This window comes from Hypanus sabinus, chromosome 4 (assembly GCF_030144855.1).
Source record: "Hypanus sabinus isolate sHypSab1 chromosome 4, sHypSab1.hap1, whole genome shotgun sequence".
NCBI classification, from domain to species: Eukaryota; Metazoa; Chordata; class Chondrichthyes; order Myliobatiformes; family Dasyatidae; genus Hypanus; species Hypanus sabinus.
This window is the reverse complement of record NC_082709.1, coordinates 64,741,035-64,760,478: the sequence shown is the minus strand read 5'-3', so window position 1 is coordinate 64,760,478 and position 19,444 is coordinate 64,741,035. Positions and strand designations below refer to the sequence as shown.

Below are 19,444 nucleotides of genomic sequence, written 5' to 3'. Positions count from 1 at the left end.
ACATCTGAAAAAATGTACAGCGGCTGGAAGAAAGGCTGGGTGCCCTAATGAGGTGCTGTTTTCTCTTAATAAAGAATGTGCAATGGTTAATCTGGAAGTGAAGAATAAATGACTGACTTCTTCCTTATTGGAAAGTCAAAGTGTAGAAGCACACTAAAAAAAACAGCTGGAATTGCTGAACATGAGGCTGTTGTCGTCTCCTGAGCCACGGCATTCCACTTGCACGCTGCCAGACATTAAGGTCTAATCAATCACAGCGAAACTGGAGGAATCACCAGCATTAATAACACCACTCCTCGCTTACAGGGATGGATTGGGTAACTGAATCCAGCTGCTGCTCACATACTGATCTAATTCTAATTCTTTTAGGTTTCTCTAACAAGACATATTTCTAGAAAATACAGAATGAATGGTAGCAGAGAGTGAATTACAAGTCTGTAATCTAATTGAAGTAGGTTCAGATGGCATTGTAATCTACATGAATAAACCTCCAGTCTGGGTAATGAACCTCACCTGAATACAGAATTAAATTGCAACTTCGATTTTAAGCCTAGCATTTGGCTTTACACAACATATCGTACACATATATAAATACACTGGAGAATGGATAATGACAATTACATTTCTAATCCTTATGGCATCCAGCCGTATCATTCATAATTTTTTTCAACACATCCTGAAAATTGTACACAATGAATTTTACAGAAGACCTCTAAAGGTTAGCCTCATCAAATGAAAGTGACACTATCAAATGCTTGGCAGAGAGAGATCCCATCACTGGATACATGAATGGATTAAACACACTGCCAGCAATGCTACTGAACAGATGCTCTGCAAAGGGTTCCTTCCCCTTTCCTCCACCTCTCCTCTTCCCTCCTTCCTCTCAACAGTCACACCTCTTGGCTGGTGTCATACTGGCACATTCATGAGATTACAGTCTTTTCTTACTGCGATGGATGAAGTTTCAGAAAAGAAGCTGGCACATACAAGCATTTGTTCAAAGAATAAAAGTGAAACCCTAAGTTATTGATGTAATAAATATTTTCCAATACATGGAAGTTAACATCGTTAAGAACAAGTTTATAGCACATTGACCTGGGCCATATTGTTTTTCCATGTTTCTACTCCCATTCTAACATAGCCAAACCAGCTGAGACACAGGAGCTTCCCTTGAACTATATCTGTACAATTCACATCAACAATTACTTGTGATATTGAGCTGCCCATTCCATCCTTCTCTGAATGAGGAAATTCCTCTTGAATTGTGTATTAGATGTACCAGTAACTATCTTATACTTAGATTGTATTTGACAGCGAGGAATTGTTGCATTCATCATCATGAAATATGTATATATACAAAACCGACTTCCATTACCTGAAATCACTCAAGCCAGAAGAAAATAAAATGTTCTTTACAAACAATCCTGAATACAATATGAAGAGTGAAATTAAAATGGATTGTTCATTGATTGTTCAGATCCAACATATTACTCAAGTGGCTGAATAAAACTGGATTAAATGGAAGAAATTTTTTCTTGTGTCTACATTAGGCAGCTGACTCTCTGAACTGAAATCATTCTACATACTTTTAAATCTTCATCCTTCTTTACAAATTCTTCCACGGAACACCCTCCAATATTCTCATGCTTTACCAATTCTGGCAGCCTGTATCCACCTAATTTCACTTCCCCCTACCTTTGTTGGTTGTCTCCTGTCTAAATACGACTGCCACTCATATAACCATATAACAATTACAACACGGAAACAGGCCAACTCGGCCCTTCTAGTCCGTGCCGAACGCTTACTCTCACCTAGTCCCACTTACCTGCACTCAGCCCATAACCCTCCATTCCTTTCCTGTCCATATATCAATCCAATTGTTTTTTAAATGACAAAGTCGAACCTGCCTCTACCACTTCTACTGGAAGCTCGTTCCACACAGCTACCACTCTCTGAGTAAAGAAGTTCCCCCTCATGTTACCCCTAAACTTTTGCCCCTTAACTCGCAACTCATGTCCTCTTGTTTGAATCTCCCCTACTCTCAATGGAAAAAAAGCCTAACTACATCAACTCTATCTATCCCACTCATAATTCTAAATACCCCTATCAAGTCCCCCCTCAACCTTCTACGCTCCAAAGAATAAAGACCTAACTTGTTCAACCTTTCTCTGTAACTTAGGTGCTGAAATCCAGGTAACATTCTAGTAAATCTCCTCTGTACTCTCTCTATTTTGTTGACATCTTTCCCATAATTCAGTGACCAGAACTGTACACAATACTCCAAATTTGGCCTCACCAATGCCTTGTAAAATTTTAGCATTACATCCCAACTCCTATACTCAATGCTCTAGTTTATAAAGGCCAGCATACCAAAAGCTTTCTTCACCATCCTATCCACGAGATTCCACTTTCAGGGAACTATGCACCATTATTCCTAGATCACTCTGTTCTACTGCATTCCTTAATGCCCTACTATTTACCATGCATGTCCTATTTTGATTAGTCCTTCCAAAATGTAGCACCTCACACTTATCAGCATTAAACTCCATCTGCCATCTTTCAGCCACTCTTCTAACTGGCCTAAATCTCTCTGCAAGCTTTGAAAACCTACTTCATTATCCACAACGCCACCTATCTTAGTATCATCTGCATACTTACTAATCCAATTTACCACCCCATCATCCAGATCATTAATGTATACGACAAACAACATTGGACCCAGTACAGATCCCTGAGGTACACCACTAGTCACCGGCCTCCAAACTGACAAACATTTATCCACCACTACTCTCTAGCATCTCCCATCCAGCCACTGTTGAATCCATTTTACTACTTCAATATTAATACCTAACGATTGAACCTTCTTAACTAACCTTCCGTGTGAAACTTTGTCAAAGGTCTTACCGAAGTCCATATAGACAACATCCACTGCTTTACCCTCATCAACTTTCCTAGTAACCTCTTCAAAAAATTCAATAAGATTTGTCAAACGTGACCATCCACTCAGCCAGTAAATATCAGAAAATTCCAATGTCATAGGTCTCCCACCCTGTATTTTGCAAAGTTCTGCTTTTAACTGCTGCCATGTGTCAAGTCAAGTCACATTCTATTGTCGTTTCAACCATAACTGCTGGTACAGTACACAGTAAAAATGAGACTTTTTCAGGACCATGGTGCTACATGAAACAGTACAAAAACTAATTCAGCACAAAGCTTGTTAACCATTACTTTGACTCACTGATCTACAGTGCGGTTTAGGGACCTCAAGACTTTTGCAACTTAGTCTCATCGATAATCTACTACCTTCTGAAATGCTTCTTGATCCTATCTGAAGTGATCTACCACTGACAGGCAGGACTTCAAAGCTCTGGAATTCCCTCTCAAAACCTCCCAACATCTTGTCCACTTCTCCCTTCTTTAAAATGCTCAAGCTCTACCTCTTGAAGCAAACTTTCGGCCATCTTATCTGGTGGAATCACAATTTGTTTTGATAATGCTCATGTGATGCACCCAGAGGCTGTTTGCAATGATAAGCCACTCTATAAATACAAATTGAAGATAAACACAAAATGCAGGGTCTCAACCCAAAACATCAACAATTCCTCTCCTACATACATCCGACCTGCTGAGTTCCTCCAGCAATTTTTTTTGCTCCAGATTCCAGAATCTATAGTCTCTTGTTTCTCCAAAGTACAAGTTGCTTGTAGAAGTGTCATTTTCTCTGGTTAATGCTTCTCATGCACATACTTTCAAATCCATGTCAATAGGACCAATTAAAGCACTGGACATTAAGTGAACTGCCCGTATCTTTCCCAAACATGTTCTATAGTTATCAACACTTCAAGAAGCCTCATTGCATGGCCTGGCACCTTGGTGCATCACCCAAAGTGGTCCTATACCATGTCATTGTAACTGCACCTGACCCTGGCTCAAGATCATATTACAGGCACAAACAAATCATTAGAGTCATAAATGAATGACCATGAAGTTAAACATTCCTTCCTTCTGAGGCTTTTACTAATATTAGGCTTGATCATCAAGCGTGTTATGGAAGAGATTAAGATTTGTCAGGCACAGCAGTCAGGCATATTGGGTGTGAATTTACTGGACACATGCCGTTATTAGTGTTTAAATTGACCAAACTCAGGAGATTAAGAGATATGCTGCGTTAAGAATCCCAAGAACTCATTGGTAGATTTCATATTGCCTGCTGTCTGCATTGCACAAATGGCATCTCACCCTTAACCTCTCTGTTATTTTTATAAACTTGCTCAAATTGCACATGCAAAACCCATTATAACACCCACAGCACATCAAGTCTGGTAAGTAACATCCTAAGTATTCTTTTATTAATGTGATAATTTTTAAAGTGACACCAAACTCCTCTGACCAGAAAGTGAAAAATTTAAGCAGTGGCACCTCAGGCAGTAAACCGCTCTAAGAGATTTTCAAAATGAAATTTAAAGAAAATCTTTCTCACTCTTCCTCACAGACTGCATTTCCCTCACTAGCCCATACTTCCTTCCCTCTCTGTATTTGATTTCTCAGCAATTTATCCCTATTTACTTCCAGTTTCTTTTTCAAACATTAGATTTAGTTGACTTGGGATTTATTAGTTTGCTTGTTCCTTGCCATATTGTCAGCAGTAACACTTCCAGTAAATTATGGCACAAAATTATTATGAATGGAAGGGTGCAGTAAGTCCACTGCTCCAGCAATGTCTACTCCAGTTATGTTTTTAAATCAACAATTGTTAAGGGCAATTGATATGAAATATTATAGCCCAAACTAGTTGGCAAAGGGAGATACTTTATTTACAAATTAGGATAGTTTGAGATGAGGGCAAGACTCAGATCAAGGGTTAATAATCACAAAAGCATCAATTTCCCTTTAGGTAAGGAATTTTAATTACTTGGTTCTCGAAGTTGAGTATCATTTTGCCATCACCCATAAGCAACACAACATGATGTGTGCTTATAAACAGATTAAAAAATAGAAAGAGCTTCCCTAACAAAGTTAAAGGGACAGTGATGTTCTTTTGATAGATTGTACTGTGTACTGATGAGAATGGGGAATATGTATCGCAACATGATGTGCTATTAAACGGATATTACTGCCTCAATGGGGAGTTGCAGTGGGATCACTTCTTTAAACAGCCTGCGAAAAATCCTCAGTTGCTTCATCCCCATGTTGATCACAACGGGACATTTGTTCTGATGCACGGATTTTGTTTTTTGCTAATGATTTTTTATATTTCCTGGAGGAATGTGGTAGGAAGGGGTAAATTCAAACTGAAATTAATCATACCGCTTACAGCAGGTGTCATAAAATATAAGTTACATAGTTCGGTTATCCCCAATATATTTATTTGCATCTCACTCCTAGTTACTAACAAGACAGATATGGAATGGGTGGAGATCTTGACACATAAAAAGATTCACTGAACAGGTGATCAAACAAAGCTAACACAATAAGTAATCATGCCACAGTGAGCACAACACACAAGTAATGGTGCAGAAGAAACACTTATGTATCATTTTTATACTTCAACTTAATAAAACGTAAAGTACTAAATTATCAGCATACAGGTGCACAAATCTTGGAAAGTGGAAGGATAAACTGATGGGATTGCGGGCACAGATATGGATAAATGGTACAACATACAAAGTGTGAAATAAGGAAATTGTTTTGCACAATTATCTGGAACAGATTGATCAGATCTGAAGTGGAAGCAGATTCAACTGTAACCTTCCACAGGGAATTGGACAGAAGTTTAAAACAATAAAAGGCAGGGCTACGTTATGGGAAAAACAAGACAGATTACTTGCACGTGGCAGTGGTGTGAGTGGTCAGCTTCTGTGCTTTAAGATATTACATTATAATGTTAAGTACTAAGAGTTCACTGGAAGTTAAACTTACATACCAGACACTAAGGGAAACAGAAAAACATCTTTAAAAATTGAATTAGGTCAGAGCTCTGTTTTTTTTTGAATGAGGGCGAGTCAACCACTGAATGTATTACAAGAAAAATATCTTACCATATTGGTGCACGGCCAGGGATCCAACATTACTTTCATCTGCCACTGGAAAACAAAAAGCAGTCATTAAAATTCCCTTAAAAAGTCTGTTAATTTTCTATTCATCTGCAGGTCTGCGATCTGAGTCCTACTCAAAGAGACTTTAACACAAAATTTATGCCAATGTTCAGGATTGCTGCAGCTAGACAAGATGTTAAACTACTGAACGGCAGCACATCCACATTTTCAGATGAACATGAAGTCCTATGACACTACTTCAAAGAGCATTAAGTTCCTCCTGATGTCTTAGCCAATATTTATCAATTAGAATAACTTAAATATCAAATTTAAATGATCATTATCTCATTGCTGTCTATGACCTCTTACTAGATCTTTCAAGTACATTTTCAACTGGGTCTTAAATGTAGCAATGGAAATTCAGACCTCCCTTTACATCCCGCAATTGCTCATCATTTCTAATTAATCCCTCCACCTCAAATGCCAGTTTCTATTACACCAAGTCTCCAAACTCCAAATCTGGTCTGTCATTTCTCTGCCCATATCTCCAAATGATCTATATCCCATGTAACCTTTTCACCATGGGCCATCAAATCTGATTCACCCTTAACTCCAATCACCACCTTTGTCTCGTAGAACAGAGACGTAACACAGGAACAGGCCCTTTGACCTACAATGTTTTGCCAATAAAAAGGCCCAACTAAACTGATCCCTTCTGCCTACACAATGCCCATAACCTTCCATTTCCTGCACACTCACGTACCTATCTCTTGAACACCTCTATTGTACTTGCTTCCACCACCACCCCAGGTAGGGTGTTCTCAGCACCTACCACTCTGAACAACAATGAACTGGCCCTGCACATCTACTTAGAATTTAACTTAAATGCACTCCCTCTGATATGAGACATTTCAACCCTGGGGGAAAAAAAAACTAGCTGTCTACTTTATACATGCCTCTCATAATCTTATAAACCTCTATCAGATTTCCCCTCAGCCTCTGCCAATCCAGAAAAAACAACCCAAGTTTGCCCAACCTCTTCTTAAAGCCCATGCACTCTACTCCAGGCAGCACCCTGAAAACCCTCTTCTGCACCCTCTCCAAAAGCCTTGATATACTTCCTATAATGGAGCTACCAGAACTGGATGCCGCAGTCCAGATCTGACCTAACTAGAGTTTTATACAGCCGTATCATACCTTCCAGACTCTTCATCTCAATTCCTCAACTTACAAAGGCAAACATTCCATGTGCCTTCTTTACCACACTATCAATCTGTACAGCCACTTCCAAATGAGCTACGAATATGAAAATTGCTCTGTACATCAACACTGTTAAGGATCTTGCCATTAACAGTGGACTGTCCCCTTATACAAGGTTAATTCCTGGGATGTCAAGACTGTCTTACGCAGAGAGGTTAGAGAGACACGCTGGAATTAAGGAGATTGAGAGGGGATCTGATTGCAACATATAAGATTGTTAAGGGATTGGACAAGATAGAGGCAAGAAATATGTTCCAGATGCTGGGAGAGTCCAGTACCAGAGGGCATGGTTTGTGAATAAGGGGTAGGTCATTTAGGACAGAGTTAAGGAAAAACTTCTTCTCCCAGAGAGTTGTGGGGGTCTGGAATGCACTGCCTCGGAAGGCAGTGGAGGCCAATTCTCTGGACGCTTTCAAGAAGGAGCTAGATAGGTATCTTATGGATAGGGGAATCAAGGGATATGGGGACAAGGCTGGAACTGGGTATTGATAGTAGATGATCAGCCATGATCTCAAAATGGTGGTGCAGGCTCGAAGGGCCGAATGGTCTACTTCTGCACCTATTGTCTATTGTCTATACTTGATCTCCCAAAGGACAACAATTCACTTTGACCGAGTAAAACTTCATCTGTCATTTCTCCACCCAATTCTGCAAATTATATCCCATTGTATTTTTTTGCCAGTCTTCTATGCTCTTCACAACACCACCAATCTTTGTTTCATCTGCAAACTTACTAGCCTATCCATTTACATTTTCATCCAGGTTGTTTACATATAGTATAAACAGCAGAGGTCTCAGTACAGATCACTGTACAATACCACCAGTCAGAATAAATCTAATTGCCCACTACTCTGTTTTACAAGCTAATTCTTAATCCCAATGGCCAATTCATCATGGATCCCATGCATCATCTTCATCTTCTGGAAGGGCCTCCCATAGGTCCATGTCAAATGCCTTACTAAACTCCATGTAGACAACATCCACAGTTCCAACTTCATCAATCACTTTCATTATCTCCTTGAAAAACTCAATTAAGTTAGTAAGACATGACTTGCCCCACAGAAAGCCATGCTGACTATCCTTAATTAGCCCATGGATTTCCAAATGCAAAATACAAGAATATCCCTAATAATTCTCTCCAGTAGTTTCCCTAACACTAATGTGAGATACACCCATCCAGAGTTTCCAGTATTATCTCTATTTCCCTTTTGGATTAATGGAGCAACATTAGCTATTACATTCCCAAACCAAAAGTCGTGGATGAACCAGGAGGTACGTCATCTGCTGAAGGCTAGTTCTGTGGCATTCAAGTCTAGCAACCCAGGCCTGTACCAGAAAACCAGGTATGATTTGTGGAGAGCTATTTCAAGGGAGAAGACAATTTTGAACGAGGTTAAAGGCAACATTGGATGCACGGCAACTCTGGCAGGGTCTGCAAGACATTACTTCCTACAAAGCGAAACCCCATAGCATGAATGGCAGCGATGCTTCACTACCAGATGAACTCAACACCTTCTATGCCTGCTTTGAAAGAGAGAACACAACTACAGCTGTGAAGATCCCTAATGCACCTGATGACCCTGTGATCTCCATCTCAGAGGCCGATGTTAGGCTGTTTTTAAAGAGAGTGTGACGAGACCTTGCCTATGATGAGAGAACACAAGATACTGGTCGAGGCCACAGCCATCTCAGCTCTTAATAATCTCTCTCTTTCAATAACCTGGGATTTATCCAGTGAGTCTCTGAGTAACTTATCCATCTTAATGCTCTTTAGGAGTACTTTGTCTCAAAATGGCCGAGCAAGTTAGCACAGGTCTCCCTATATGCAATATCTTTTTTCTTGGCAAATACTGATTCAATGTACTCATTTAGGATCTCACCCACATTATCCATCTCCAAGCACATGTTCTCTCCTTTATCCTTGTGTGGTCCTATCTGCTCCCTGATGTATCTATAAAACACATTGAGATTTTCTTTAATCCCATGGGCAAAGGACTTCTCATGGCCCCTCTTGGCTCTCCTAATTCCTTTCTCTTTTGTCTCTGACTCTATAATTTTCAAGGGTTCTGTTTTGTTTTAACTTCCTGAACCCTTTTCTTCTTGTTAACATTCACCACTTCTCTTAACCTTCAATTTATACTCTGCAGGACAGATATGTTCTAACACACAGGAAGGAGAAGGATGGCAAGCTACCCTCCAACATGCAAGATGTGGACTTGCTTGGAATTAACTCTCTCTAGTTCCCGACTGATTCTCTCATAATTTGCCTTGCTCCATTTTAGTATTCTCTCACAAGGTCCATCTATAGCTAACTAGAAACTTAAGGAGTACAGTCGGCCCTCCATATTCGCGAGGGATTGGTTCCGGAACCCCTTGTGGATACCAAAAATTGTTGATGCTCAAGTCCCTTATTCAACCTGTCTGAATATGGTGGACCTTAGGACCCAGTGGAACCCCAGACCTTATTTAACCTGTCGCAGTGCAGTGGACATTAGGACCCAGCGGCAGGGCTCTGAATCCACAGTGCTTCTGTTCACGAAAATAATCACGATCACAAGTGAGAATAAAGTGGAAATAATAAAGTGATCAGAAAAAGTTGAAACGCCATTGGTCATTGTAAAAGCATTAGGCTACGTCATGACATCCATCTTCCCCTCAATCCCTCCACCTTTTTTCCTAGTGCACTGGTAACCAACTTTCCCCACTTACACACACACACACAAAATGTTGCTTTTACAATGACCGATGGCGTTTCAACTTTTTCAAATCACTTTATTATTTCGCAAAGGGGAGGGGTATAAATAGTCTATGTTTGGGTCTCAGCCCAAAACGTCGGCTGCTTATTCCGTTCCATAGACGCTGCCTGACTTGATGAGTTCCTCTAGCACTTTGTATGTGTTATTCAGGATTTCTAGCATTTACAGAACCATGTGTGTTTATTATACATTAGAAGGTAGCTTGCTAATGTTACAATCACATTCATCAACCATATAGCATAATGATCGACTGACCTTTTTCCTAAAAACAGGAACAGAAGGAAGAGTAGGGCATGTGACTCTTCGAACCTGTTCCACTATTCAATAAGATCATGATCTTTGGCCTCAATTTTAAATCCACCCAATCCCTATAAGCCTTAGCTCCACAGAAGCAGAAAAATCTCTATCAGCCATGAACATACTCAATAATTTAGAATCCATCACCCTCTGGGCACCAGCCCCAATACATTATTCTCAGTTCAACGTGCCTATTATGCCCAATGTGGCATCTTATCAAATGCCTTTTGGAAATCTAAATACATGATATACACTGACTACACTTCATCTATAATGTTGGCTACATCTTCTGAGAATCGTGATGTATTTGTTAAACATCATTTCCCTATGTGTTGACAGTGCCTAATTAGGTTGCTTTTTGCTGACTGCTTTATTTTCATTCCTTAATAATAGATCCCTGCGTTTCCCCAACGACTGATGTCAAACTGCCATGGAATTTCCCTGTGTTCTCCCACCTTCCTTTCATAAGCAGCAGAGTTACATAATCTACGCACAGAAAATTATGCAGATGCTGGAAACCTTCAGAGACAAACACAAAATGCTGAAGTAACTCAGCAAGTGAGGCAATATCTGTGAAGCGGAATAAGCAATCAATATTTCAGAGACTGATGAAGGATCTTGGCCTGAAACGCCTACTACTTATTCCCCTCCATAGATACTGCTTTGCGGATTTCCTCCAATATTTTGTGTGTGTCCCATATGCTGTTTCCATTAACTCGGAACATTACAAAAACTAGGAATTTTGGAAAGTTGACAACAGCTTCACTCTCTACCTCGGCCGTCACCTGTTTCAGAGTCCTTAAGATATATGTGTTTGGGTCCAGGCTCTGTCAGCCCTGTTCCCATTAATTTGCCTGGTACTTTTTGGTCTAATTAATTCATCGTGTTAATTTTCACTTTCTTTCGTCTGTTAGTCACCTGCTATTTTTGTTTCATTTTCAGTGTCATGTACTGGCAGACACTAAATACTCTTCTCTGGGTGCTAAACAAGCCAGGAGGGTTATTTCCAGAAAGGTTGCAGCTGACCCTTAACACAAGTTGGCTTCACCCAGTCCTCTACTACCAATGGGTCTTCTTAGTAAACAAAATGTGTGCAGTACACACTCTTAAATATTAATTTAAACAAACAACTTTGGCAATTTATGTTAATCAGAGCAAGTAACAGGTAACTTCATGAATCATTCAGTGTCCACAGATTATATTTTCACTTTGCTGCTGCGTTATTTAACACTGTTCAATAAGAAACTGTTTTGCAATTCCAGCACAGCACCCAGGAAACTGCTGTCAAGGGAGAGCCAGAAGGCTTGAAACTTTAAAACTCTGCACCATTTGTATAAACAATAGTGGACTCCCAAGTTAAAGTTAACTTTATTCTGGCCGCCTTCTCCTTTCATGGAATCACATACAATTAACAGCACTGAAACAGTCTATGGTAGCGACATAAAGCACAACAGTCCCTTCAGCCCAACTCATTCATGCCAACCAAGATGCTCATCGGAGCTAGTTCCCATATCCCCACATTTAGCCTATATCCCTCCATTCCCAGATATATATCTGTCCTAATATCTATTAATTGCTGTTACTGCACCTGCCTCAACCACTTCCACTGGCAGCTTGTTCCATACATGTATGGAAAAAATTGCTCCTCAGGTTCCTATTAAATCTCTCTTCTCTCAACTTAACCTATACTTTGGGGAAAAGATTATGCGCAGTCTACCTATCTATTATTATTTTGTATACCTCTATAATTTTACCCCTCACTCTCCTACATTCCAAAAAAATAATGTCATAGCCTGACCAAATGCTACTTTCAACAAATCCCTTGAATACAGGCAATGTCCTTGTAGATCTTTTCTACTCTCTATCGAGATTAGAGACAGCTTTCTTACAGCACGGAAACCAAAAGCTGAATACAATACTCCAAGCAAGGCTTCACCAATGTCTTGTCCAACTGCAACATAACATCCCATCTTCCATTGTACAATGCCCTCCTGACTGTTGAAAACCAGAGTGCCAAACACTAACTCTACTAATCAGAAAATACTGATGTTGCAGGACCTGGTGCAATATTAATGTTTGCCACACCCACTTCTGAGCTAAGTTCCCACCTCCCATTTTACCCTGGTTTCTTTAAAATGACCAAGATCCTGTCTTCCCATTCTCCCCTTAAAGCTTCACTGTTCACTGGAAAATGTATTATAATATTCTGTAACAGCTAAAAAAAAGTGAGATATAATTGTATTGCATTATTAATTGGTTTTGCACCCAACAGTCTTGAAAATCTTCATGCCACTAAAATCCCAAGTGTGCTGGACTTTCAGAGTTTTATAATATTTGACCCATTGGTCCATGCAAGGATTTATGTTTCGTTCAAGCCTCCTTCCAACCATTTCATCTAAATATTTTAGCATATCCATGTGTCCTGATACATCCATACCTAAACTCTTCTTAAAAATAATCAATGCTACTTGACTCAACTGCTCCTTACAGTAATAGTTTTGATATTTGAACCATTCTGCGTGGAAAAAAGTTCTGCCTGAATTTTATTTATATATACATATATATATAGATAGATAGATAGATAGATAGATGGATAGATATAGATATATGAACCTGCTGTTGGACTTCCCCAAGTGCAAACATTTTTTGCTTCATCCTATACATCTTTTCAATAATTTTATATTTACTATTATATTATTCCTTAATCTTCCTCAGAGCTCCACCCAATCTATTTAATTCAAGTCTGGACATCGTCTTCATCCTGTGGTAAAGTGGTGGACTGAGGGATGGTTTTTGGAAAAAGACCAGAAGCAAGAGCCAATTCTGATTTTGTGTTTTTTTTCTACTGGCTCTTGACGCATGGCCAAGTAGTTAAGGCATTCGTCTAGTGATCTGAAGGTCGCTAGTTCGAGCCTTGGCTGAGGCTACATGTATGTCCTTGAACAAGGCACTAAACCACACATTGCTCTGCGACGACATCTATAGTGTATGGGTCCTAATGCCCTTCCCTTGGACAACATTGGTGGCATGGAGAGGGGAGACTTACAGCTTGGGCAACTGCCGGACTTCCATAAAAAAAAACTTTGTGCCCTGGAAACTTTCCAAAGCCCAAATCCATGGTCTATTGAGACTAATGGAGGCCTACATCTCCATGACACATCAACACAGTCAATCAGATCAGGATAAATCAACATCAGTAAATGATGACAAGTTTGAGGCATTCAAGTTCACCCACTGGTTCAAATTCCTCCCCCCCAACCTTTGACCTTTGCCACCAGCAGACACATGGGAGCATCATCCACAGTTCTCTTCCAAGTCACACACTATCCAGACTTGCAAATACATTGCTGATTCCTTCATTGCTGATGGGTCTAAACTTAGGAAAATACTCCCCAACAGTACTTTGAGAGCACCTTCATCAAATGAACTGCAACAATTCAAAGAAATGGCTCACCACTACCTTCTCAGGGACAATTATAGATGGGCAAAAGATACGAGCCAGCAATGCCTGGATCTCAGAAAATAAACACAGCAAATTGACTAATGGGATTTAATCTCATGTTGCCTGCATGGATGCTGTGTACAGCAGTTAGAAAGGGAATTGCTAACAGAAACTTCTGTTCATACATCTTCGCAGTTCATGAGATTAAACTGGTTAATTAACATCTACATATATCCAGTCAGTTAACAACAGGGCAACAGCACCTCCACACATTATTTTGCTTTTGAAAGGATGAATGAATATTAAAAGATGTGCAAGCAGTGGAGAAATGGGATGCAAAAGGCAGATGGGAAATCTAAACTGTGTTACAGACAGATTACTCCCTCACACAAACCTCTCACTGGAAAGATAATGCAAAAACTTTGAGACTTCTGAAGTTGAATAGCTAATTTCTTTGGGGCAAGGTTCAGCCTCAACTACTAGAAGTGCAGAATTGGTCAGGAACTAAAATTAATTAACAAATGCAAGAATTTTTAACCTAACCAATTATTTTGAAATAGTTGTGAATGCTACTTAAATGATAATATGCACTAATGATGCTGCTACAACTAGATTTTTTAATGTAATTGAGCATGCGTGTACATGTCCATGTGACAATAATCAATTTTGACTTTGACACAATGAAGAAACATCCTAAATTTACATCCTCCCCATTTTCTCTTACATCAAAGCAGAACAATTTCAGGTGGGATGCAGAACTAAAATTTGACAAGGGAATTTGTGTTAACCACTCTACAGATTCCAAGCTTTGCACCCACTCATTACAAACAAACTCCCTCAAAAGAGTACACATAACTTGCAAACTCAAACTGAACAACTATATTTAGCTATTATAACAGAAGTAGTCAGTGTTGGAAATATGCGCAGGTCAGACAGTGTCCAGAGGAAGAATTTGTAACTGGCTCAGGTTGATGACTTTTCCTCAGGTTTGTAGCATCTGCAGTTATTTTTTAAAACGTTTTTTTGATGATGACCAAGTAGCTGTATTAGGTTTGTGCTAGTTAAAAGGCTGGCTGCTGTAACCTATTACTTACTGTGATCAATTTTTATATTAAAATTAGCATTTATAAAAAAAGGAATTTACCAGACTACTCTTACCATTGACAATTATGAATGTCTAGGAGTCAATTTACAGTTTAAGTGTTGAAAATTCCAATCGTAAATATCCTGAGTTTAGTAGCCATAAAGGAATTTCTGTGTCATATTAGACATGGAAATCAAATGAATAGCTTGCCCATGTTTTGAGCAGGGAACATTTCATTTTTTTAATCTCCACTTGAAAGAAATCATTAAGAGAATGTACTAGGTCATAAATCAATGCTCACCTACAAGAGTTCAACTGGATAGAGTTGCCCTATTGACTTACAGCCATTATCCAAAGTCTGACCAGACACTTCGATATGCAACAGAATTCCATGAACTACTGGAGTTAACCTTTCTAAGGGGAAAATTCAAAACTGAAAGAATTTGTGCTTTTCATTGAATAACAATCCAGATATATTAACAAAGTCAAAAGCCAGTCACTTTCTATTTTTTAAAAAAGCAAGTAAAAAAATGATTGAGGTTGTCAAGAAAGCAACCTCTCCCTCAATGTTGCAAGAACAAAGTAGCTGGAATACAGGAGGAATGGAGACAGGCTAACCGCTACTGGCATCAATGGATATGGAATTGAGAGGGTGAACATAAACATTACCGAGGATCTCGTGGCCTTTACACACTGGCTGTGTGGTGAAAAAGGTACAACAGAGCTTCTTTCACCTCAGACGGTTGAAGAAGTTTGGTATGGGCCCCCAAACTGAGAGCATCCTGACTGGCTGCATCACTGCCTGGTATGGGAACTGTACTTCCCTCAATTACAGGACTCTGCAGAGAGTGGTGCGGACAGCCCAGCGCATCCGAAGATGTAAACTTCCCACTGTTCAGGACAATTACAAAGACAGGTGTGTAAAAAGGGCCCAAAGGATCACTGGGGACCCAAGTCACCCAAACCACGAACTGTTCCAGCTGCTACCATCTGGGAAACACTACTGCAGCATAAAAGCCAGGGGCAACAGGCGCCGGGGACAGCTTCTCCCACCAGGCCATCAGACTGATTAACTCATGCTGATGCAACTGTATTTCTAAGTTATATTGACTGTCCTGTTGTACATAATATTTATTATAAATTACTATAAATTGCACATTGCACATTTAGACAGAGACATAACATAAAGATTTTCACTCCTTATGTATATGAAGGATGTAAGTAATAAAGTCAATTCAATTCTGCCATTTCTTTGTCCCCCATTACTAGCTTCCAGCATCATTTTCCAGCCGTCCTATATCTACTCTTTCCTCTCTTTTACTCTTTATACAGCATATCTGAATAAACTTTTGGTATCCTCTTTAATATTATTGACTAGCTTACCTTCATATTTCACCCTTTCCTTCCTAATAACTTTTTTAGTTGTCTTCTGATGGTTTTTAAAAGTTTCCCAATTCTCCAACTTCCCACTAATTTTTACTCTATTATATGCCTCTCATTGGCTTAGACTTCTCGTGTTAGCCGTAGTTCCCAATCTACCTGTATACTGAAAACGTCTATGACTATTGTAACATTGCTCCTTTGACATGCATTTTCTACCTTCCTTTGTAACTTGAAGTTCACATCTTTACTGCTGTTTGAGGGGTCTGTATATAACTCCCATCAGGGTCTTTTTACCTTTGCAGTTTCTTAGCGCAATGACTCTACACCTTCTGATCCTATGTCACTCCTTTCTAAGGATTTGATTTCATTTTTTACCAACAGCGCCACGCCACTCCCTCTGCCTACCCGCCTGTCTTTCAATACACTGTGTATCCTTGGATGTTAAACTCCCAGCTACAATCTTCTTTCAGCCATGATTCAGTGATGCTCACAACATCAAACAATTGATTGTAAAACAAACAAAGCCAATTTACTTGGAGTATGTTTTAAGAGGTGACTAAAACAGAATTAATGAGAGTAACTGCACCAAATCTCTCAATAAATTCAGAATCAGAATCAGGTTTATTATCACCAGCATATACCGTGAAATTTGTTAACTTAGCAGCAGCAGGTACAATGAATCACATGATAATATAGAAAGAAAAAAATCAATAAGTAAATCAATTACAGTAAATATATACGTATATTGACTAGATTAAAAATAGTGCAAAAACAGAAGTAATATATATTTTTTGAAAGTGAGATCATGTTCATGGGTTCAAAGTCCATTTAGGAATCAGATGGCAGAAGGGAAGAAGCTGTTCCTGAATCACTGAGTATGTGCCTTCATGTTACTGTACCTCCTTCAATGAGAAGAGGGCATGCCCTGGGTGATCGGGTCCTAATAATGGACGTTGCCTTTCTGAGGCACTGCTCCTTGAAGACATCTTGGATACTATAGTACCCAAGATAGAGCTGACTAATTTTACAACTTTCTGTAGCTTCTTTCGGTCCTGTGCAGTAGCACCCCACCCCCTCCATACCAGACAGTGATGCAGTCTGTCAGAGTGCTAACGACTGAAAAACAAATGGCTACAGCATAGTGACAAATTGGTGCTCCCACCTGGTGCTGACATTTAATGATAGGGTTAGTTCAGACATACAAAGTTTTTATTTTATTTTATAGAGATGATATAGGCTTCTATGGTGAGAAGTGCAATGTGCCCATCAGTAATTGTCCTTGAAAAAGTGGTGCTGAGCTGCTTCCTTATACCATTGCAGTGTATCTGACAAAGTTACTCCCAACGGAGATAAAGACTTTAAAACTAATGACAATGATGAGATGGCAGTGCATTTCCATGTAGGAATGTGGTGTAACTTGGAGTGAACTGGAATGTGGTGAAGTTTCTACGTATCTGGCAGTTCAGAATGTGTTGCTGAAACTTTTCTTTAGAAACCCCTCCCTTATTCTCTACCTTTGAGATGCTCTTTAACAACAAGCATTTGGTCTCCACTGTAATATCTCCTTACATGACAGTGTCAAATTTTAGCTGATAATTGCTCTTGTTCAGCCCCTCGGGAGACCCTCCTAGACTGAAGGAGCAATACAAATACTGGTTGTTGACTGCTACATACAGTTGTACACTAGTTACTTTAAAGAGAACAGTCAGCACTGAGCCAAATGGTAATAGGAGAAAGTGGGAAGCAGTTTGGGATCTATCCAGGCAGGTGTGGTTGAACTTCCAACGTATGAAACTTCTTCATCATCACCCAGTTTCATTCCCCTGTGGATTGTGTAATGCAGCCTCTCACCATCTTCAATCAATGTCGCTTTGGTGTTATTTTTAACCCTCATTAACACTACTTTCATCTTATTAAGACCAAAGCATAGACTTCAAAAAACTACAGATGGCAGGGAGATCACAAAGATTTAACCCTGGGGGAGGGAGTGGAGGTAGGTTGGGGCCTTCAGTCCACTCAGTTTGGCAAGCTAAATGACAATGGATTGTAAATCGCTTTTAATTTATCTTGAGCAGCTTCAAATTCCTGGGTGTCAAGATCTATAACCTAGTCCCAACATATTGATGTAGTCATAAAGAAGGCAAGACAGCGGCTATACTTTATTAGGAGTTTGAAGTGATTTGGCATGTCAACAAATACGCTCAAAAACTTCTATATTTGTACCGTGGAGAGCATTCTGACAGGCTGCATCACTGTCTGGTACGGAGGGGGTACTACACAGGACCAAAATAAGCTTCAGAAGGTTTTAAATCTAGTCAGCTCCATCTTGGGCACTAGCCTACAAAGTACCCAGGACATCTGTAGGAAGCAGTGTCAGAAAGGCAGTGCCCATTATTAAAGACCTCCAGCATGCAGGGCACACCCTTTTCTCACTGTTGCCATCAGGTAGGAGGTACAGAAGCCTGAAGGCACACACTCAGCAATTCAGGAACAGCTTCTTCCCCTCTGCCATCCGATTCCTAAATGGACTTTGAAGCTTTGAACACTACTTCACTTTCTTAATATACAGTTTTTGCACATTTTTAATAATTTATTCAATATATTTAATGGATTTACTTGTTTATTTATTACTATGTTTTATTTTATTATTTTTTCTCTCTCTGCTAGATTATGTATTGCATTGAACTGCTGCTGCAAAGTCAACACATTTCACATCACACGCCGGTGATAATAAACCTGATTCTGATTCTATTTTGTTTATTTCGGTTTGCTTTGTGAATGACAGACTGGATAAGCCTCTCACCCAAATCCATGCTCTTAGAGCCACTCATTTTTCCGGGAGACTGCCTCTTGGCAGTGACACCAGGCTGACATTCCAAAACTCCATCCAGAGGTCTCTGCAGCTGCAGTCGGGAAGTGGAATTGAGCTCTGAGCTGTGGGAAGGGTGAGAAAAAATTCAGTCAGAACTAAACAATATGCACATTTAAATAATCAACTTCTGTAAGAAAGCACTCAGCAGATTAGTGCATTGTGCCAGCTCTGCACATACAACATGGACCACAGCACAAGACCCCTGCTGCCAGAATTGCCTTGTTAATGGTAGCTCAACCCTTGGGTAGAAGGTTGGTCATTCCATTCTGAAGACTTGAGAACAAACAGCAAACCAGGGGAGAAAAGAAATGTTTG

The 19,444-nt window shown here is 39.7% G+C and overlaps 1 protein-coding gene across 5 annotated transcripts in view; it reads right to left on the bottom strand.

The window, feature by feature from the left end:
- pard3bb (par-3 family cell polarity regulator beta b) overlaps nt 1-19,444 on the bottom strand; it is a 1,128,463-nt gene that overhangs the window by 497,809 nt on the left and 611,210 nt on the right. For all 5 annotated transcript variants that reach the window (XM_059967323.1, XM_059967326.1, XM_059967321.1 and 2 more), the window contains 2 exons: nt 19,061-19,191; nt 6,039-6,083 (listed from right to left, as the gene is read on the bottom strand). In XM_059967323.1, the coding sequence (XP_059823306.1) occupies nt 6,039-6,083; nt 19,061-19,191 (176 nt within the window). The remainder of the gene's footprint in view (nt 1-6,038; nt 6,084-19,060; nt 19,192-19,444) is intronic.